The sequence below is a fragment of the Chiloscyllium plagiosum genome, unplaced genomic scaffold, assembly GCF_037043375.1.
Source record: "Chiloscyllium plagiosum isolate Xiang-an unplaced genomic scaffold, Cpla_swu_hap1 HiC_scaffold_32, whole genome shotgun sequence".
In the NCBI taxonomy this organism is placed as follows: domain Eukaryota; kingdom Metazoa; phylum Chordata; class Chondrichthyes; order Orectolobiformes; family Hemiscylliidae; genus Chiloscyllium; species Chiloscyllium plagiosum.
Genome location: NW_028270170.1, coordinates 10,998,309 through 11,020,982, shown reverse-complemented (window position 1 = coordinate 11,020,982; position 22,674 = coordinate 10,998,309). Strand labels below are relative to the sequence as shown.

The 22,674-nt window shown below is 38.6% G+C and overlaps 1 protein-coding gene across 4 annotated transcripts in view; it reads left to right on the top strand.

Moving 5' to 3' along the window:
- Positions 1-22,674, top strand: part of LOC122539800 (F-box/LRR-repeat protein 20) — a 138,711-nt gene that overhangs the window by 52,449 nt on the left and 63,588 nt on the right. For all 4 annotated transcript variants that reach the window (XM_087977777.1, XM_087977776.1, XM_043674861.2 and 1 more), the window contains exon 3: positions 22,594-22,648. In XM_087977777.1, the coding sequence (XP_087833903.1) occupies positions 22,594-22,648 (55 nt within the window). The remainder of the gene's footprint in view (positions 1-22,593; positions 22,649-22,674) is intronic.

The window sequence follows — 22,674 nt, the reverse complement described above, 5'->3', positions numbered from 1 at the left end:
CTAGATTGTTGTTAAGTCTTTCATCTCTTAGAATGGGTTGTAGGTTTTGATTCATTACTATGTAAATCCCATAACTACTTTGAAGTCACATTCTCAAGATCACTTAAGGTTTTATTTAAAAAAAGGTGACATCTCCGCTCAGACAATGCATTAAAGTTGTCACGTTAGAGTTTGTCTGTATCCCAATCTTGAGTCAGACTGGTTCTTTTTTTCAAAGTAGGAATTTATAAAGTATTACATAGATTGCTGCCTGCAGATTGTGCATTTTTGAGCAAAATGGAATGTATCTGCGAATATATATAAATTATGCAGATTCACCCCATAGACTTGTGTGAGTGTGCACACTGAGAGAGGGTTTGTGTGTGTGAAAGAGGGTACAGTGGGATCATCTGTAGTGTGACATGAATCTAAGGTCCCGGTTGAGGCCATTCTTATGGGTTCCGAACCAGTTTTTGAACCTGTGAGGGTGGACTCAACCGGGACCTTGGGTTCATGTCACACTAGAGGTGACCCCACTACACTGTACCCTCTTTCACATGCACATGCAGACCCCCTCTCATACATATCTCCCACACTCTCACCTATGCACTCTGTCTCACTTACCAAGCATGTACACACCTGCAAACACACTCTCATGTGCACTTACACACTCGTGCACACACTCACTTGCTGTCTCTCTCAGGCACGTGCACACACAAGTCTATGGGGTGAATTTGCATTTGCAAAATTTATATCTGCAGATGCATTCTGTTTTGCTCAAAAAGCTCACAATCTGCAGGCAGTCAATCCATGTAATATTTTATAAATTCCTACTTTTGGAAATAGAACCTGTCTGACTCAAGATTTGGGGATACACAGACTCTAACATGGCATCTTTAATACATTGTCTGAGCTGAGATGTCACTTTATTTTATAAAACCTTAAATTGTCTTGAGAATGTGACTTCAACAAGCTCTGGGATTTACATATTAATGAACCAAAATCTGCAACCCATTCTAAGAGATGAAAGACTTAACAGCAATCTAGGATTGTTGAATATATATCTTCAGTTGCAAGACATTTGTAATCTTTTGCTATAATTCTTCTCTGATGGTCCTGTTCCACAGCTACCTGATGAAGGAGCAGTGATCTGAAAGCTAGTTCTGCCAAATAACGTGGACTATAACGTGGTGTTGTGATTTTTTTTTAAACTCTGTTGTAATGGATAGTTAAACCACTGTTTTGGGAGCTACAGGGAAGTAGCATTGAGGGTTCAGTATCTGATCATAATCTAAATGACATCAAGCTCCATCAAGCTCAATCAAGCCTACATCTGCTCCTTTCTATTTTTTATATTCTTTATGCATATTGCGTTGTGTTGTTGGTTATATGGAAACGCTGACTTTAATCAGTCTTTTTGTCATTGCATTTTTTTTAAGCCTGTTGACTTGCAGATAAATCCACTTTCCATCAGAAATAAGGGCTGTGCTTGTCAACACTCCTGGATTGACATCTAGTGATCTGATGTGAGCAATCATGTAGAAAGTTCATTGGGACATTAAACATTTTGGTGCTCTTTAAGGTTTTGTGTTAACTCCTCTTTACTCCTTTTTTACAAAGGGAAAGGAGAGGGCTAAGAGTAGTTTGACTGAAGTTGAGAAATATCCAATCTGATTCAAATTTGTTCACTTCAGAATTGAATTGAAAATGCATTGTATTGTGAAGGTGAACAGGATGATGTTAGATGAATGCTGGAGGCAGGGTGGTGGATTAAAAGAGGTCATGGGCTGAATGCACTCTGAGCTGGCAATTCTAGATGGGAAGGTAATGAGTCTAGGTCTGGCACTGTACTGCAAGCAATGCCAACTTAATACCTTTCTATGTTTTGTTGTGTGTCCTAGTAACTATTGCAGTTGTTGGCAAACATTCACTGCTTCTGAAATTTGAAGTATTTGTAAAGGCATGTTGAACTGATGAGACAGAGCAAATGTGTAGGGTTGCCTGATATGAGATGTTTACTATCGCCAACAACTTGCATTTGTATTTTTTTTAAAGTAGAGAATGTATCCCTTGATTCTTCTGAGAGACGCACGCTCAAAAAAAGAAATTGAAACAATAATGCAGTGACCAAAAGCTTAGTCAAAGAGCTGGGCTGTAGAACATAGAACAAGAGAAAGGTATGAAGACACCAAGGTTAAAGGAGGTAATTCGGCACATGGAACCCAGGCAGCTGTGGTCACTGTCTCAGATACAATCAAAAGACAAATGACATTTTGAGTCTGCACTAAAGAAATGGAATATACATGGTGGGGATCACTGTAGGATCAGAGCAGCTGTAGACAGGTGGAAAAGATCTTGGCATTAATAATTTAAACATGAGGATGAGAATTATTCTAAATTTGAAGTGCCAGATCCCTGAAATTAGGGATAATTGGTGAGCAGGATTAAAACCCATTTACAATTACAACATTTAAAACCCATCTGGATGGGTATATGAATAGGAAGGGTTTAAGAGGGGTATGGGCCAAATGCTGGCAAATGAGACTAGATCAGATTGGGATGTCTCTCACAGATGAGTTAGACTGAAGGGTCTGTTTGTGTTGTATGACTGACTCCAGTTCACTAATACCCATTTTTACGGAGGGAAACTGCTGTTCTTATCTGTTATGGCCTGCATGTGACTCCAGACTCTCAACAATTTTGAATGATTCTTAACTACCCCGTAGGCAGTTAGAAATGGGCAATAAATGCTGGCCTTGCCAGCGCCAACCAAATCCACAATCAAATTTTTAAAATTTGTTGCAGAATAGTGTGCAGGCAAAAGCTTGGTTGTAATTCGGTTTTAGGAGTGTTTGATTTTTCATGTGAAAACCTTAGTTTTGCTGTTTGTCTGGTATCCATTCAGTTATGTCTGTGAAAAGTTTGTGCCCAGTATATTGATGAAACGTTTTGAAACTTTAATTTTTAAAAATTAAATTGTTGCTTACATTCGAACTCTGATCTGAGCACATTGTCATTGTCCAGGATTATATCTACTGACACAGCTGAAATAGTTCTGGTGCAAAAGTTTCCCCCCCCCCCCCCCGAGCCTCTTACTAACACTCGTTCATATTTTGTCAGTGTCCCAGATGCTAATATTCCTTATCCCAGTCATTGTTTACGCTTGTAATGGCTTCTAAAGACTGAGAAGTAGTAGTGGAGATGAAATGTTTTCCCTTTTCAAAGACACTGGAGTGTGGTAGAAATCATGTGAATAAAATAGCAGTACTCGTTCTTTAAAAGGAGTAATGAACTACAACTAAAAGCTTCATTGTTATACTTTTTTTTTTAAGGATGTGCGTAAAATGGTGGGAACGTTTTTTTTTTAATTTTAAAACCTCTCCCAATATTTCTGATTTTTAGCAATGACCTGAATACTTGCACCTTTCCTTTCCCCAACTGATAGCAGAGCCTTTGGATTCATCTGAGTCAACTTCATGGAATTCTGTCAATGTTTTTTTTTTCAAAAGCAAAGCACCGCCTTAAATGCTATCACTGAAGCCAAGCTTTTGGTCATCTTTCCATAAATTCCCTTACAAAGCCCAGCACCGCCTTTTGGAAACATTGTTATTTTCCTATGAATTGACAAAGCATCTTTTGACATAGTGCTGTAACTGTTTTCTAACAGGCCATTTTAAAAATAAATTTCTTTCGGTATTTCAGTCAGATTGAAGCAGGACTCTAGTTTAGTTTAAATTGGATCAGCAATTTGATCGTGCAATGAAGGCAAAAGCTAAGTTTCTATTTCAGAAATAAATCATTGCCAGAACTGCGATTCAGAAATTATTTTACTTGTGATTTTGGGTGACCTTTGCAATGTTAAACTACTGTATATACTTGCACATGAGGTCAACCTATACACAAGTCGCCACCTTATTTTGGCCAAAAAATATGGTATTTTTCAGATGCCTCGTGTTTAAGCAGACCCTAGTTTTTCAGGTTCTGGATTAGTGGTGCTGGGCTTTTGCCCGAAACGTCGATTTTACTGCTCCTCGGATGCTGCCTGAACTGCTGTGCTCTTCCAGCACCACTAATCCAGAATCTGGTTTCCAGCATCTGCAGTCATTGTTTTTACCTAGCTTTTCAGGGATCTCTTCCTGACCATATATGCAGCCTAAAAGGGCATGATTGGCACATTTTTGATTCAATACCTGTGCATTCACATTAAGTGCACCAGTATATACTTGCACAATGCGATTTTCAAATTGTTAAATTGAATGTTGATAACTATATATTGTATATCGTTACTTACATTTGAACTGTGCATGCAAATATCTCTGGTACCCTATGGCAGCCCTAGACCTTGTCTTCCCGCTGTTACCTCAGTTTCTTAGCAATAGTTGTCACATACAATTGTGCTTTGAACTTCTCGTAAAACTCCCCCAAATTTTTCTGACAAAATGGCATCATGAAGGAACAACTATGCAGCACGGTTTAAACTAAAAGTTACTGAAGTTGTAGAGAAGAATAACAATAGCATAACTGCAAAGGAGTTCTGTTTCTAAAATAACTTGTCCGAGATTGGAGGAAAAAAGCCACGCAGTTAAAGGCTGTGCCAAAACAGAAGTATGCCAGCTGAGGAAAGCTGAACAAGTGGCCACGCCCAGAAGAAAAGATTGTTGACTGGGTAATTCAGTGTCGTCAGAATGGAAGCATAGTGTCTCAATAGCGTATAAGAATATACGCCAAAAATGAAGCCCATAAAAGATGGAGTCAGTGATTCCAAAGCCACTGCTGGATAGTGCAGTAGTTTATGAAAGGTATGATTTAGTGCTTAGATGTTGGACAAACTTGCTTTTCTGCCTACCAGCAGAACTTAATGACAAGTTAATACAGTTCCATTGCTTTGTAATCAGAATTGGAAGAAAAACTGGTACAAGCTCTCATGCATTGGCAATATGGACAAAACACCAATGAACTTTGCTATGCCAGGTACCAGAACTGTGGACAAGATTGGAGCAAAGACTTGGTTAAGACTACTGGCCGTGAAAGGAGCCGATTCAGTGTGGTACTTGGTTGTATGGCAGATGGAACAAAGTTAAAGCCTATAGTAATTTTTTTAAGTGGAAAAGTCTGCCCAAACAAAAATTTCCAAAATGGCTTTGTTGTCCTTGTCCATGAAAAACGCTGGATAAACTAAGGTGGCTACAAGACTTGGATTAGGGAGGTCTGGAATATGCGACCAGGTGGACTTAAAGGGAAAAAGCTTACTGGTTTGGGATATGTTCATATCACAGATTTGAAAAGTATTATCAGTGAACCTTGAACTAACAATACTGACATTGCAGTGATTCCTGGAGGTCTTCCAAGGATGGTGCACCCACTGGATGTTAGCATGAATAAACCTTTTTTAAGGATTTAGTACAGAAGAAATGGGGCACTTGGATGCAAGAAGGGGATAAAAAGCTTCACAAAGGGTGGCAACATGCATGCTCCATTACTTGCAACCATGTGTGAGTGGATTCTTGTTCTGGAAGGAGATGAAAACTGAAAGCCTTTTTTAAAAAAAAAATGTGGAATTTCTAATGCTTTAGATGGTATAAAGGATGACTTCATGGTCAGATGGAAATGATGACAACTCAATTGATTATCCCTTTGAGAGTGCAGATGAAGATGATCCATACGACGATATGCTTGACCTGGATGACTGGAATGAATTAAACAGTAATGCAACTGATGAGGACAATGATTTTAAAGCATTCTAATGGACTTTTGTATGTACTGGTAACTTTTTGTTTTAAGCAGTTATCTCATAATATTTGATTTGCAGTGAGAAGTTTTTTGCTGTGAATATCAGTTTTTTGATGTGATGTGTTTATCGTATATTAAGTTTTTCGTGTGGTTTTTAAAATAAAGTATGATCAAGCATTTTTTTTACTGCTCCTCTGCTTTTATTTCATGAATTGTGTTGGACAAATAACTCCCAGTAGATAGCCTGACCACCTGCTGGTATGCCTGTTAACATTTGTATGTATGTGTGCACTTACATGCACTTTATGGTACTGGTAACTGGTATATGGTATTACAGTACTGTTCTGCTGTAGCAGGCACAATGGAGACAGTTATTTCATAGATAAATATTCAATAGCAGCTATAATTCTTTTTCCTTGTTTATTATTTTATGTAGAGGTCTGGCTCTTGTTTGTTTTTTTTGACTAATGCCAAGCATGAATTTCATCCCCTCAAACAATAACTTGCATATAAATCAATCCGCTAATTTCAGCCTAAAAGAATGGAATTCAAACCTCTACCTATATATGAGTATTTATGGTACTTGAGAATTCATGTTTTATGATTGATACCTTACATTGCCTGCTGCTGGGTATGGACTGTGCCATTTTTTTTGGACTAAATTCCTGAGCTAAGACCTTTTTACTGCCTTAGTATTTGTTTCATGTTTTAGATATGCTAAGTCAGTAAACTGCTGTTCATCTAGTTTTATAAATCCCAAATGTAAGGATAATTTCACTTTTATAAATGTTTTTTTGAGAATCTGAATAGATATCCAAATTCCTTCAGTAATTTGGATCAGCTAAGGTGGCCAAAGATGAATTAAATCTGCTGGCCTTTACCGTAGAGAAATTTCAAGGTATTATGGTAGAATTAATTCAGGATTAATTCATTTTAACTGTTAGGCATAAGCATCAGGTTGATCTCATTGTGCAACTTCTCAATTTCTTGCTAATCGGAGCTATATTTTCTGTCTTTTAATCTTGTGATGCAATGGTCACAAAACTAACAATTTAATGAGATTCATACTGACATCTTTTTGTCAGAAAAGGATGCTCTTGTATAATTCCAACAACTGAATGCTAACAAGCTCTTATCCCATCAAACTCCACTTTAATTGGACTGCAGTTGGCAGGGGCGGTTGGTGACTAGGGCTTGATGGTTATAGCATCTGCCATTCAAACTTCTGAGTGCTTCAAGATGCAAGAGATCTCTTAAAGCTGCTTCCTGTGTCAGCAGTACTGTAAAACATTGCCCTTAATGAATTGAAGAATTGGCATAGTCATTAATTCCATTTGTATACCATGGCACTGAACCTGTCTGCCATCACTGAGAAATCAATGTTTTCTGATTGACCAATGGTTTGGCTTGACTACCCAGCTTATTGAAGTTGCCAGATATTGACGAAAATTGCGCCAGCATTTTATAAAATGCACATTGATCTACACAGTTATTTTATTTTTAAAAACATTGCCACAGCATTTCACTAATTAGCCCTCCCTTAGGTTTTCCAAAGCAGTAATTAGCCTTTTAGATTCAAATTTAATTGAAGAGATTTGATGGTTGCTCAAAACCTACTCTTGTCGCTGGAAGAGTAGAGAATTATACACAATGAAGTAGATTTTCTTTTGTCAAAGATGGGATGAGGAAAAGTGTATTGCAACTGGTTGTGATCTTAATGCATTGATTAAAACAAGTTAGTTAAAGCATGTCCAATTGTGGCTTTCAAAAGGGATGGGATAATCATTTTGAAGGGAGAACATTCGTAGTACTACAGGGATGATGCAAGGAAGGAAAATTATCGAAAATGTGCTTGCAGATAGTGAGTCAGCATGGTCTCCAAGAGTCAGAGTCAGGTGGCCATCTGTGCTGTAACCATTTCGAGATTCTATAGCTCATTCAAGTAAATAGAAGGGAAGGCATTGTTGCCTAAGAAACTTCTAACACTTTTTTTTTCTTTTTCCCCCACACGGTTGGCTCACTGTTTTCCAACAGAGTTTAAGCATATGACAAAAATGCTGGTCTTTAATGGTGAAGGGACTTGATGCACCATTGTAGTATACCTTGGAGGAATTTTCACCCCTTGGGGTTGTTTCCAGGGAGGTGAAACTATTTTCTTTCTCCACGACACAAGGATAGATCATAGTAATCAACTTACCAGATCCTACTTTGTAGTCAGACCTTGGTTTTGGATACTTGCGTTAGAATATTTTTTTCCCCTCTGGTTTACTGTTGATGGAAAAATTGTCGCACTGATTCAGTTTTGTACAGTGTTAGAGTGGGGATGGGAAGATGGGAAAGAACCATTCTGTTAGCCTTGCATTATGAACAAATACAGACAAACCTGATGAAATTGCTTTTAATTTAATTCTCCGCAAGAGTTTTAGGATATTTTCTTTTCTGTAACTGAAGTCTGGATAAGTGTGATTACAATATGAGGTAAGCAACAATGGTAAAATTTTGTAATGGTCTTAGCCTTTTGTTATTTTGCTAACAATTGTCAAGAGTACAATAGTACTTACCAAACTACAAAATAGTGGGACAAATTTTGTTTCATCTTGTCATTCTTGACACAGGTTTTCATCTGCTTGCCTGTTGGCATTGCTTTGGGAAAGTTAGTTATCTCAGACTCCTTACTGTATGAGTTGGCTCTCCTTTTGTATCTGTGACTCAGACATGATTCCAAAATTACTTATGGTGCTTGTCTGTTAATGTCCACTGACTGAATCTCTGTAAAACTGCTCAAAAAAAAATTTTTTTGCATGCATGGTTTTGTTTGTTTGTTGAACATGGGATTGACATTGCATTACATCCCAAGCTAGCAAGCAAAGTGTTTTTGGATGAAATGTTAAACCCGATCACAGTTTGCCCCATTTGATGGATATAAGGATGCTGAGGCATTATTTGAAGACAAGCCAGTGAAATTTTCACAAGTTCTGGCCAGTATTTATTCATTTGAGCAGCATTTTTTGGGAGGGAAAAGAAATCTGGTCACTTTGTGTGCGGGAGCTTACTGTGCACAACTGACTGTTCAGTTGCCTACATTTCCAACAGTAACTTTTTTTCTGATAATTATTTGTCTGTAAAGTACTTTGCAATATCCTAAAGTAATGAAAATTAATACCTTTTTGATAAAACGAACTCTAAGCACACTTAGGTGGCCATTGGGAAAATCAACGTTAAATAGTGGCACCTCTTCAAAGATGCTGAGGAATCATCTTTTTGTTTACATTTGTCGGTGCTGTTGACTGACCTGTGAGAGACCTACTCACTGGACCATCAGATGTTTATACTTTTTGGAAATATGAGTGTCTTAAAGCAAATTGCCCATCCTCCAACATAACCAGGAGAACATTGTGAGAAGAAGTGGAGGAAAAATAATACTTTTTTTTTGCTAACTACACTAAATTAGTGATATCTATCGACTCATCCCGATGGGCCTCTTTTAATGCTGCATTTGAGCTTGGTAGGTGTAAGTTTACTATAAATTTCTCCGTGTTGTAAATACAAATACACTCTTTTTGGATCACAACATCTTTAATGCTGCAATTCACTTTAGACAGATTATTACTAAAGAACCTGTATCAGTTTGTAGAACTTTCTGGGTCAGAAGATGCTGGCATTTTTTATACATTGCAAAATGCACATTCAGCACACTATCGTTGTGATATTGGAACAGAAAAAGCTAAGAGTTGTCACCTCACTACAGTCTGTAGCATGGCATAGCTACTAAATGCACCACTAAGGTGAGCAAACATGAGGTGTAAGTGAACGTGCTCGTGATACACAGCAGATCCATTAACACTGTTCAACTTTCCAATGCAAGGGTGTTGAAGCCAAAAAACTGGTGTCAACTCTTAGAGCCCATTCTATTTGGTGAGCTATTTGTTATCCTAACCAGCTAAAATATTTGGAATCTATGGCAATTAATGTAAATTGAAGACTGCTTTATCCAAAAGTTGAGTAAGCCTTTGTAACATGGTGTAGTGCTATCTCACGGTCCTCTGTGGTTCCGAGAATGTTGCAATTGGTAATGGTCTTGGTGATCTAATTGCAGGGAGGCCTATTAAATAACAAATTGGGAAACCAATGTAACTTGAGACGAACATCAAGATTATTTGATGCTGAATTAGATGTTGGTGCTAAGTTAAACAGGAGAACTTTGGTAAATACATAGCAACATATAAAAACTGTCTTAGAAAATGCACTTCCTGTTTGCTTATCTTGCTTATTGTTATGAGTTTTTCCTTCATTTTGCACAAAGCTTACTTTTTTAAATTTTTATTTTACCCATTCCCATTCATTGTTTCAGTGCCAGCTGCCATGAAGTAGTTTCAGGGTCTTGCCACTAGGAGATCCTGTAGAGTACAGTACATTTTTTTCATTGTATTTCCGAACTGACATACACATTTTCATATTAGTAGAAGGCTTAATCAACTGGCCATGACCTGTGTACACCAATAAAATAAGTTGTAGGCACAAATGAAGACTGCAGACAGCAAAAAGATAAAACAATAACTGTTTTTGGGGGGTTGCGTGGATGGGGTATTGTCTAGTACATTTCTCAGTTCATACAATAAGATATGATGCTCATTTCATTTGAGTAATCGGTCATTTTTTGAATACCTTTTTATGAAAGGCAATGCTCTTTGCACACTGACTACCTCTATTCTGTACCAATATTTCAGCTTGGGTAGTATATACAGTATATAAGTATGTATAATGGTCAGGCTCGATTCAATAATAAGACCATAAGACACAGTGGAAGTAAGTTCATTTGGCCCATCAAGTGCTCTCCACCATTCAGTCGTGGCTGATGGGCATTTCAACTTCACTTACCCCCACTCTCCCCATAGCCTTTAATTCCTTGCGAGATCAAGAATTTATCAATCTCTGCCTTGAATACGTTTTAATGTACCAGCCTCAATTACGCTCTATGGCAATGAATTCCACAGGACCATCACTCTCTAGCTGAAGAAATGTCTCCTCATTCCAGTTCTAAATTAACTCCCTCTAATTCTAAGGCTGTGCCCACAGGTCTTAGTCTCCCCATTTTACGGTAACAAATTCCCAGTGTCCACCCTTTCTTAGCAATGCATTCTCTTCTAAGTTTCTATTAGATGTCCCCTCAACCTTCTAAACTCTAATAAATACAATTCTAGGATCCTCAGCCATTCATCGTACGATAGGCCGTACCATTCCAGGGATCATCTGTAATCTCTGCTGGACACGGTGCATTGCCAGTATGTCCTTCCTGAGGTGTGGGGCCCAACATTGGACACAGTTTCTAAATGGGGCCTAACTAGAGCTTTACAAAGTCTCAGTAGCACATTGCTGCTTTTATATTCCAACCCTCTTGAGATAAATGACAATGTTTTATATTTGCTTTCTTAACCATGGACTCAACCTGCAAGTAAACATTTAGAAAATCCTGGACTAGCACTCCCAGATCCGTTTGTACTCTGGTTTGTGAATGTTCTCACCGTTTAGAAAATAATCCATGCCTGTGTTTTTTTCCGAAGTGCAAGACCTCTCATTTGCTCACGTTGAATTTCATCAGCCATTTCCTGGACCACTCTCCTTAACTGTCTAAATCTTTCTGCACCCTCCCCACCTCCTCAGAATTACCTGCCTGTCTGCCTAACTTCGTATCATTGGTGAGCTTAGCCAAAATGCCTCCGGTTTCTTCATCCAGATCATTAATATATTAAAGTGAACAGCTGCGGCTCCAAGACTGAACCCTGCCGGTCACCACTTGTCACTAACTGCCATTCTGAAAAATAACCTTTTTATCCCGAATTTCTGCCTTCTGTCAGACAGCCAATCCTCAATCCATGCCAGTAGCTCACCTCAAGCACCATGGGCCCTCACCTTACTCAGCAACCTCCCGTGAGGCACCCCTTCAAAGGCCTTTTGGAAGTCTCCATAGATAGCATCCACTGGGTTTCCCTGGTCTAACCTCCCTTGTTACCTCTTCAAAGGCTTCTAGCAGGTTTGTCAGGCATGATCTCCCCTGACTAACTCCATGCTGACTTCTTCTAATCTGACCCTGCACTTCCAAGAATTTAGAAATCTCATCCTTAACCATAGACTCCAGATTTTACCTACAACTGAGGTAAGGCTAATCGGCCTATAATTTTCCATCTTTTGTCTTGATCCTTTCTTGAGCAAAGGGGTTACAAGTGATTTTCCAATCACTCCAGTGATTTTTGAAAGATTGCAACCAATGCCTCTGCTATTTCTTCAGCCACTCCCTCAGAACTCTAGGATGTAGCGCATCGGGTCCAGGAGAGTTCAGTTTTTCGACCTTATTTTTAGCTTTTGTAGCACCTTCTCTTTTGTAATAGCTATCATATTCCACTCTACTCCCTAACACTCCTTAATTCTTAGGATATTACTCATGTCTTCCACTGTGAAGAATGACACAAAATACTTGTTTTTTTCACCTGTTTCCTTATCTCTCATCACTAGTCTTCCTGCATCAATTTGGAGCGGCCCAATTTTGACTTTTGCCCCTCATTTCTTTCTTATATATTGAAAGAAACTAGTACTATAATTTCTAATATTACTGGCTAGCTTACCTTCATATTTGATCATCTCCTTCCTTATTTCTTTGTTACCCTCTGTTTTTGTAGTCTTCCCAATCTTCTGATTTTCCCAGTGCTCTTGGCCACTTTATAGGCGCATTTATTTTCTTTGATACATTTACATTACATTTCCTGACTTCCTTTGTCAGCCATGGCTGTGTAATTTCCACCCCTGCCCATATCTTTGGGATGCACCTCTGTATTGTGTCCTCAATTTCACCCAGAAACTCATGCCATTGTTGCTTTACTGTCTTCCCCATTAGGCTCTGTTTCCAGTCGATTTTCGTCAGTTCCACTCTCATGCCCCTGTAATTACCTTTTTATTTAACTGTAACACCATTACATCCGATTTTGCCACCTTTCTTTCAAGCTACAGACTGAACTCTACCATATTATGATCACTACCTCCTAAGTGTTCCCTTACTTTAAGATCTTTTATAAAGTCTGGGTCATTACATAGCACTAAGTTCAGAATAACCTGCTCCCTTGTAGGCTCCATCGCAAGCTGTTCCAAAAAGCCATCCTGTAAGCATTCCATGAATTCCCTCTCTTTGGATCCACTGGCAAAATTATCCACCCAGTCCATTTGCATATTGAAGTCCCCCCATGATCACCATGACCTTGCCTTTCTGAGCTGCCCTATCTATTTCCTGGTACATCTTGTGCCCCTGGTCCTGACCGCTGCTGGGAGATCTATACATAACTCCCATTATGGTTTTTTTCCTTTGTGGTTCCTCAACTCCACCCACACAGATTCCCCCATCATCTGACCATAAGTCATTCAGTGCCATAGATTTAATTTCATTCTTAACTAACAAGGCAACTCTGCCCACCTCCTGTCTTTTCAATAAGTTGTAAATCCTTGGATGTTTAACTGCCAATTCTGAACCCTCTGCAACCATGTCTCTGTGATATCTACCCCATCATAATCATTCATGATGATTTCTGCTGTTAATTCATCTTTGTTATGAGTACTATGAGCATTCAGGTAAAGCACCTTTTAATGCTAATTTTCTTATCCTCATGATTTCCATCATCTCTAGTAATATGTCCTAAATTATTCCTTTTTTATTTCATTCCTAGTCTACCTTGAACTTAAGCAGCAAATGTATGCAGGGTTTATCTTTCTATTTGACTCCATACTCTGTTTTTGCTCCCCCCCTCTTGAATGGCCTTCTGCACCATGGTGCCGTGGTCATCTGGTTCATCCTGTCTGCAGCCCTTTTCCTCATCCATACAGGGAGTAAAAATCTCATACCTGTTGAACAAGGTCAAGGGCTGAGGCTCCTCCACTCCTGAAACTCAGAATCCCCTTACCTGCCTCACTTGCAGTCACACCCTGTTGTTCCTGATCACTAACTGAATTTGAATTACTTAACCTACTGGATGTGACTGCCTCCTGAAAGTGTCCAGGTAACTTTTTTTTTCCTCCCCCTCCCAGATGTGCCACAGTGTTTGAAGCTCCGATTCCAGATCATCATTTCTGATTGAGTTCTTCCAGCAACCAACACTTGCTGCAGATGTGGTCACTGCCGTTCACAATAAAATCAGCCAACTCCCACGTTGTACAGCTACAGCGCATCACCTGACCAGCCATCTCTACTTAATTTATACAAATTTAAGTTAAATAATTTCTAGTACATCGCTATAGTCTTATTCAACAGACAAACTAATAATAAACCTTTAATCATCACACAAATGATGAGTTTACTGTGATTTAATTGCTCTTATCCCTTCATCCCTTTTAAACGATTTGTAGAGTAAATGATGGGGACTCTGATTTGTGTCAAGTGTAAATTTAACTCCTACTGGAATTAGTTGGAAGAATAATCTAATTTAGTTGCTTAACAGCAGGAATTACAGTGATCAGAAAAGACAAGTTTTACTTCTATAAACTTTTCAGATCCATTTGTAGTCACTTTAAACATGCCTGTTGAGGGGGTTTGCTTATGAGGAGAGACTGAGTAGACTGGGAGTATATTCATTGGAATTTAGAAGAATGGGGGGAGGGGGGGTCAATCTTGTATCTATTCCCTTCATAATTTTATAAGATAGAAGTAGAGAGAATGTTTCCACTCGTGGGTGAAATGAGGACAAGAGGGCATAGCCTCAGAAGGAAGAAGAGCAGATTTAGGACTGAATTGAAAAGGAACCTCTTCACACAGGGTTGTGAATCTATGGAATTCCCTGCCCAGTGAAGTAATTGAGGTTTCCTCAAATGTTTTTAAAGCTAAGATTTTTTTGAACAGCAAAGGAATTCAGGATTATGGTGCGAGGGTGGATAGGTAGAGGTGAGGCCACAAAAAGATGAGCCATGATCTTATTGAATGGCGGATAGTCTCGGAGAGCCAGATGGCCTACTCCTGCTCCTAGTTCTTATGTTCTTCCAAAGATAATGGCATTGCCAACAAAGCATTTGAGTAGTTTTTCTACACAATGAGGCAATACTTTGCTTCTACTATCTTTCTTCCTGTAAGATAAGTACGCTGTCCTGGGGTAAGTATGCAGATCAGAAAAGGGTCTGACCAATGATCTCAACTTAGGACTATTTTTCAAGAGTGTAGCAATTTTCCTCAGTATGGTTGGAAATTAGCAGGTAGTTTATATTCCTGATCACTATCCAGTGACCCGAAGGGAAAGTATGCAAAAATGATGAAGCTTGGGTATGAGCAACATATACTCAAATAGCCTTTTAACTTACTGATAATGAGGGGGCCATTTGGATAGACTCCTTACACTTCTTCAGAAGGAAGTGTGGAAATCCCTCCCTAACAACATTTGTAGGTTGTCTTATGGGGCATAGATTGTCGTGGCTCAAGGAAGCGACTGACCACCACCTTGAGGGCAACTAAGAATAGCCATTAAATGCTGACATAGCCAGCAGCACCCTCATTCCATGAAATGAACTTTTAAAAAATTATTGCAGTGAACAAATCAGTAATGAGACCAAATGTAGTAAAATGATTTTTTGGATCATGCCCTCCAAAGGAGTACACCAAGTCACCTGCAACATAAACAAAACGCTGGTGAAGCTTAGCGGTTCTGGCTGCATCTAAAGCAAGAAGGCAGAGTTAATGTATGGAGCCTGGCATCTCTTCACCAGAACTCTGAAAAGGTGTCCCCTAGTTCTGGATTGATGAAAAAGAGGAAATATCCCTTTATGATCCCAGCTGATGGTAATGCACGGCAAGTCCAATTCCAGGCTGAAACTTGGAGCGATGGATCATATTTTTGATTTTAACAAAGTGGTGCCTCACTGAAACAGAAGTGCCCAATGTTATAATAAACTCTGCAACAATAAAAATGAAGCTTCTTAATGAAAGGAAGATCAAAATGGAATAAACCAAATTATGTACTTGTAACAGAAATTCAAGTATTGCTTAAACACACATTTTTAAATCCCACTAATCCAAAACCCCCTTTTTTTTTTTAATTTTTAAAAGGAAAACAACAGCTTTTGTATAGTACCTAAAACACACCCTTGGTACAGTCCTCAAAAGGCACATCTTGTACACAAAAACATCACTTTTACATTAATAGTACCACAGTCCCTGTCACTGACACCTCGTTAGCTTTAGGACTCTGACTTTAATATTCTGAAACTGCAGCTAGCATCTATTTTACATCTATTATACATGTGCTCAGCTTGAAGTAACTTCAAGATTTTATTCCAACTTCTGGAATGGGACTAGTCAACTTTATCCAAGGACTTCACGTGACTGTGCACAACTCAACTAAACAAAAGTCTGCTCCTCCTGAGCTTATGGGTGTTTTCCTTGGGGGGGGGGGGGAGAAGGGGGAAAGTTACAGAAATCTAACATATTCTGAGGCTCCATTGTTTACCTTCCAAGGTTGCAAAACCATCTAAAGTAAACAAAAGTCTATTAATTGTGCACAAGAAGGCATTAATTCTAAAGCTAGGCCTCGAAGACTGTTGTAAAAGAAATCGCTATGGCTACAAGATAACTAACGTTAGACACACACAGCCCACATGTTACAAAATCTAAAACCAAAACTCCAAACTTACAATAAGGGATATTTAAAAAGATGCATAAATCTCAGTTTACATCATATGGAAACAGGCCCTTTGGCCCAACAACTCCACATTGCCCCTCTGAAGAGTAACCCACCCAGACCCATTCCCCTACCCTATATTTACTCCTGACTAATACACCTAACGTTATGGGCAATTTAGCATGGCCAATTCACCTGAAGTGCACATCTTTGGATTGCGGGAGGAAACCAGAGCACCCGGAGGAAACCCACGCAGACTTTGGGCGAATGTGCTCACATCCAACTTATTGAAACGATTCAAGATGTTAACACTTCAAACAAATCGCCTCTTCCTCTTCTGAATTCTAGTGAAAACAAGCTCTGTCTGGTCAACCTTTCCTGCAGACGAGCTTCCCTTCCAGCATCAATCAAGATCATCTCATCTGAACTGCCTAAATGCATTTACACCCTTTTGTTAGGAGGTCAAAACTGAACACTCTTGGTGATGTAATCTCACCAACCCCCTGTATAACTGAAGCATTCCATTCTTCATTTTATGTCTAAGTTTCTCTTGTATTATAGCATCCCATTGGCTGTCTTGGTTATTTCCAGGATTGAAGTGATCATGTTAGTGAGGATACATGGTGCTGGGTTTTCTTCCCCTTTAAGTGTAATTATATTTTAGATCTTCATGCTCAGTATTGGGTGTTTGTTCCCATGGTGAAACCAATGCAGAGTGATTTTTAAATAGTGGCTTCAATTTCACATATGTTGATAAAGACTTTACTTTAAAGTTCTTGTGAAATCAGGAGCTATTTGTGGGTTAACCTTGATACTATCTACCAGTTTTTTTTTAAATGTTGAAGCACTTCTACTCTAATTGAGTAGTGACCTCAACAAGTCTAGCAAACTTATTGAGTGAACGTCTGTTTCCTTCCATGATGTAAACATAAAGCCCTATTTTCCTTTTTTGGCAAACAAAAAAAGCTACTGCAGGCCCTGCTGTGGTTGGCCATTGCTTCTGATAACACATTGCCTGTGTGTGCTTAAGTGTAGGTGAAATTATTGCTATGTTTGGTCTTTTTAAAGATGCTATGTTTGCTGTGATCACCTTTTGGGACAGAGGAAGACAATAGTTTTAAATTTAACGTTCTTCATTTGAAATTTGCTAATGCAGTCCTACATCAAAAGAACTAGCAGATTCAGTGGAAAAAAAAAGTCTGATGGTTTCTCGTGATGGGTAAGATTAGGCACTGAAACAAAGGCAGTATTGGGAGGTGTGACTACAAGAATGACCAAATAGTATTTTATTTTCTGGGATGACATTTACTCCCAGCGGAAGTAAATGGTCTTTCCCAAGCAACCAATTTTAACCATTTTTTTTTTAAAAAAAGAGCAAGTCTTGTATTCATCATCTCTGGATGTCATAAAATGGTTTTATGACGAATGAAATTCTTTCTGAAGTGTGATTCCGATTGTAAGGTTGGAGACACTATTGCAAGTGGGATCACTGGCAAGATCCCAAGCACAGCAATGAGGAGATGACCAACGAATCTTCATTTTTAATGAAGTTGCATGAGGGATTAATACTGTTGGTTATAGCACTGAGAGTAGTACCCCTACTCATTTTAATAATGCCTTGAGCTCCTTTTACATCCACCTGAGGGTTTAGACAGGACATCTGTAAACATCTGAAAAACATTGCTTCCAAGAATGCATTATTCCTTTTTAGTATTGTACTGGAAAAACCTTGAAGTCACAACTCTCAATGGGTTGTGACCTGAAGGTGACCACAGGTGATAGCCAGACAGAGATAGAATGTCATTCTCCAGGTTTTGTGGGTGGGTTTGGCAAGGTTCAATGGATCAAGGATGGCCTCTGAGTTCTGTTTTGGGCATGCAATTGAAAATGAATGCAAACACACATTTATGAGCATTAGGGCTTTATTTTGACCTTCGTTTGTCTGAAATTCCATACCATATTTTCAGATAAAATACCATATATACTCATATAAAAGTCAACCCCTTATTTTTGGCCAAAAGCTCTTGTATTCTCCATATTTCAAGTAAACGTTGACCCTACTATATCTCATTATAAACCTCTTACAAAGGAAACTGCATGTTCCCATTAACCCACTTACTACTAAATTGCATTCATTCATTAATGCCAGTAACTCTACTCATTGCTCTTTGTTTATTTCATTGCATCACGATTCATTCGTTCATCCATCGCCCGCCCGCCTAGCTCTCACGGTGTACGACAGGGCATTTTGGTTCATTCATTCAGACCAGTATGAAGTCTATTGGTACTTATCGCACTTTTGGATGTGTAGTGAACAAAGTTAATATTGTCAAAAAGTTAATCATGTTAATTGTGCCATAATACCTGAATAAAAATGAGATCTATTAGCTACATATATTTTTTAAAAATTTGTTAATGTTGTTGAGGTTCATCCCATACAAGAGTAAATGGGAAGGAAATGGAAGAATTTGGCGGGAAAGTTCACAATGCTGACTCCTTCAGAATTTAATAAATATTTCATTTTAAGTGTGCCATTATACTAGGCCATGACTATGTTGAACAGTGTGATTTTGTAGGATTTCAATAAATTTTTGACATGTTAAATCTTCGTACCATTACGTATAAGTAAAATTTTACTACCAATTCATTCTTGTTTCTCTTGCTTTCATCTGGTGATTACATTTATCGTAATTCATTGTGTTTTTCTTCTTTCCCTGGGATAAGATGAGCGAGCAAATCAGTTTCTGCTAATGATATCATATTTCGAACTGCAGTCTGCATTTCACCCCCTCAAAACTAGTGCCCATATAATAGTTGACCCTATAAATTGAATCTTTAAATGGTCTACAAAATTCAACTTTTACATGGGTATATATGGTAATGTTGCTAAGCATTTTGCCTTCAGCAGTATGTAGGATTTCATGGATTTTAATACCTTTCTGTCTTTGTGGGACCTTTTTAAAGAACTAACCGCAATAGTAGCATTCTGGGTCATGGGTCCTTTGAGTCCGGTGTTTCCCTTTTAGCAATGATTGAGTGCATGATAATAGTGTGTACTTTTTTAGTCTTTCTGCTGTGCTATATTTGTACACAGTGGATTTTTTAACATCTCAACAGTCATTTTGTTTTGTGGAGGGGGCACCATGAGATTTTATTTTTCAGACATAATTTGTCTTTTTAACCAAGTTGAGGCAATTGTGACTTGTGAAATTTCGTGTAATCCTATCAAAGGTTAGGGAAATGGCGAAAGCAATGTTGGAAGATGCTTTAAAGCTTTCTGCATAGCAGTATGTTGAGGCATGCCTTTTTGTTTCAAAACCATCCTAGTGCTCTTAATGAAATAAATATCCTTTTTCAAAGAAACTATTTTGGCCTTGAGTGGTGAGTATCTAAATGAATGCTTAATTCAGATTAATCAAACAAAATGGTTAGACATTTAGTGTCATAGATGTACAGCACAGAAACAGACTCTTTTGGTCCAACACGTCCATGCTGACCAGATGTCCTAGGTAAATCCAGTCGATTTGCCAGCACTTGGTCCATATCGCTGTAAACCCTTCCTATTCATAAACCTATCTAGATGCCTTTTTTAAATGTTGTAATTGTACCAGCCTCCACGACTTCCTCTGGCAGCTCATTCCATACACGCACCACCCTCTGTGTAAAAGTTGGACCTTAGGTTCCTTTTTAAATCTTGCTCCTCTCTCACCTTAAACTGATGCCCTCTAGATTTGGACACCTCCACCTTGTCTATTTATCCTATCCAAGCCCTTCATGATTTTATAAACCTCTATAAGGTCACCCCTCAGTCTCTGATGCTCCAGGGAAATAACCACAGCCTGTTCTCTATAGCTCAAACCCTCCAACCCTGGCAACATCCTTTGTAAATCTTTTCTGAACCCTTTCAAGTTTCATAATATCCTACTTTCTATAGCAGGGAGACCAGGATTGCACACAGTATCCAAAGCCGCAACATAACCTCCCAACACCTATACTCAATGTACAGACCAATAAAGGCAAACATTATCAAATGCTTTCATCACTATTATCTACCTGTGACTCTATTTTCAAGGAATTTTAATTGCCCTAATTTTAATAATCTTCTGTTAGGCTCAGCATTTATCAAAGCCAAAGATCAGTGAATTCTACACTGATATAGGATCACAATACATCTGGGCATTGACTGGCAGTGACTACATGCTTCTGTAAACAAAAACAATGGTCCATGTGATGCTTTGCCTGTCAAAAATCAATCATCTTGAATGTTAAGTATATCCTCCATGCAAGTCTGACTCATTGAATGTATTGAGGTAAAAGCAAAGTACTGCAGATGCTAGAAATCTGAAGTCCTAAATAGAAACCCCTAGCAGTCAGATTGCATCTCCTGGAGAGATCACTTGCAGTGGCTTCTTTTTGTCTCCTGCACTGGATATATTCTTGCATCCCAATTCCAGTTCCTTAGTAATATAGTCCTTGATGGAATGATCGTGACTGAGCGGTCTTGGATTCAACTTCTACACTGGCCCCAACATCTATCTCCCCTCTAACTCAATTGCCTCTGTTTTCATGTTGCTTGACAAACATCCTGTATTGGATGAGTGGACATTTCCTCCAGTTAAATCCAGAAGCTATTATTGACTTGGGGCCCCACAAGTCTATTCCTATGCTACCAATAGCATTTCCTTCTTGGCTACTGTTTCAAGCTGAAACAGACGTTTTGTAAAATTTGTGTCCTATTGAACTCTCTCCCTTCACTATGTACTTCTATCTTCATGATACAGCCATTTTTACACCCCACCTCCTTAGCTAATTTGGCACTAAACCCCTAACCTGTGCTTTTGTTACCTCCAAACTTGATAATTATAATGTTTTCCTGGCCAGCATCCTCTTTTCCAATCTGCATCAACTTGAGCTCACCTAAAACATTGTTGATTGACTCTTAATGTGCATCAGGCCCAGTCACTAATCACAATACACTTGCTGACCTACAGTGGCTTCTGGTCTGCAAAAGGATCAATTTTAAAATTCCCATCCCTGCATTAGAATCCCTCTATTTCATTGTCGCCTCAAGAGTATTTCACTCTGAGAATTCTTTATCCCTCTGGTTCTGGCCTCTAATACATTGTCGCATACCTCACCCCATCGTTGCCTTTCAGACTCCAGCCCTTGCTAAATTTAATTCTCGCTGTGCTTGTCTTTTTGTCCTTTATCACGTGCCCCCCCACCACCACCACCAGAAAAAGCTTGCTGCCACTTTTTCAAAAATAGCTGTTTGACCAAATCTCTGTCAATCTTTATGGTCTTGTTATCAATTTAGTCTTCCCATGTTAATGATGCTAAATAAAGATGATTTTTTTTGTTGAAATCACATTAACTTGGTGAAATTTTGTCAAAACTCTGCATGTTTAACTGTTGGATCGACATGTAAATGCGTTGTTAGTTTGCATGCAAATTTTCAATTGCTAACTTTTTTGCATTTTGAATGAATTTTGCTACCAATGAATATCCACTTAAACTGCCAGTAGATTCAGCTTAGAAACCTTTTTAGTTGTGCTGTTTAAATGGGGCCATTGGCCTTCTGCTGAGCTTGGGTCAGATAAACTTGACTTATCATGGCAATGATAGATTCTTCTGGGCTAGAATTTGATTGTATTGATTTGTTTACCTTTGGAATAATTCCAGTTTAATGCTTGCCTTTGTTTGATACCTGAAGTGGAAATGCACTTCATTCGTCCAGCAATTATGATGATTGATATTGCAACACCATTTGCAGGATCAGAAAGTTTTTCAAATTTATAATCCATCAATTTGCATCTTTTTTTTTATATCAGGAGGTTAACCTGAACTGCACACTTCTCCCTATTTGAAGCCCAAACTATAAAGGGCTTAAGAGCAAAGAAAAACGAAACCCTGATGACCGTCTATAACAGGGTCAGATGTGAGATTAAGGTTTTGTTTTTCTAAGGCAAATGGAGCTAATAATCTCTCTGGTTTTATAGTAGCAATTGGTACACAATTGTGTAATACTCAGTTTGTCTAATGTGCTAGAAAAAGAGGGAACTATTCCATAGGCAACAATAGTTTGTGATAATCTGAAATTAGCCACTAGAAGGGATTCTGAGAGGCATAATATCTCCAGTTACTTGTACACCTGTTGCAACGCCTCTATTTTATGGTTGGTGTACTGATGACCTGTCCCTACTTTGGCTATGTTTAAACTTTTGTTTTTTTTCTTTATCTACAGAATATTCTCATTTCTGGATGTGGTCACCTTGTGTCGCTGTGCTCAGGTTTCCAGGGTAAGGTTTTTTGTTTAAACTTACCT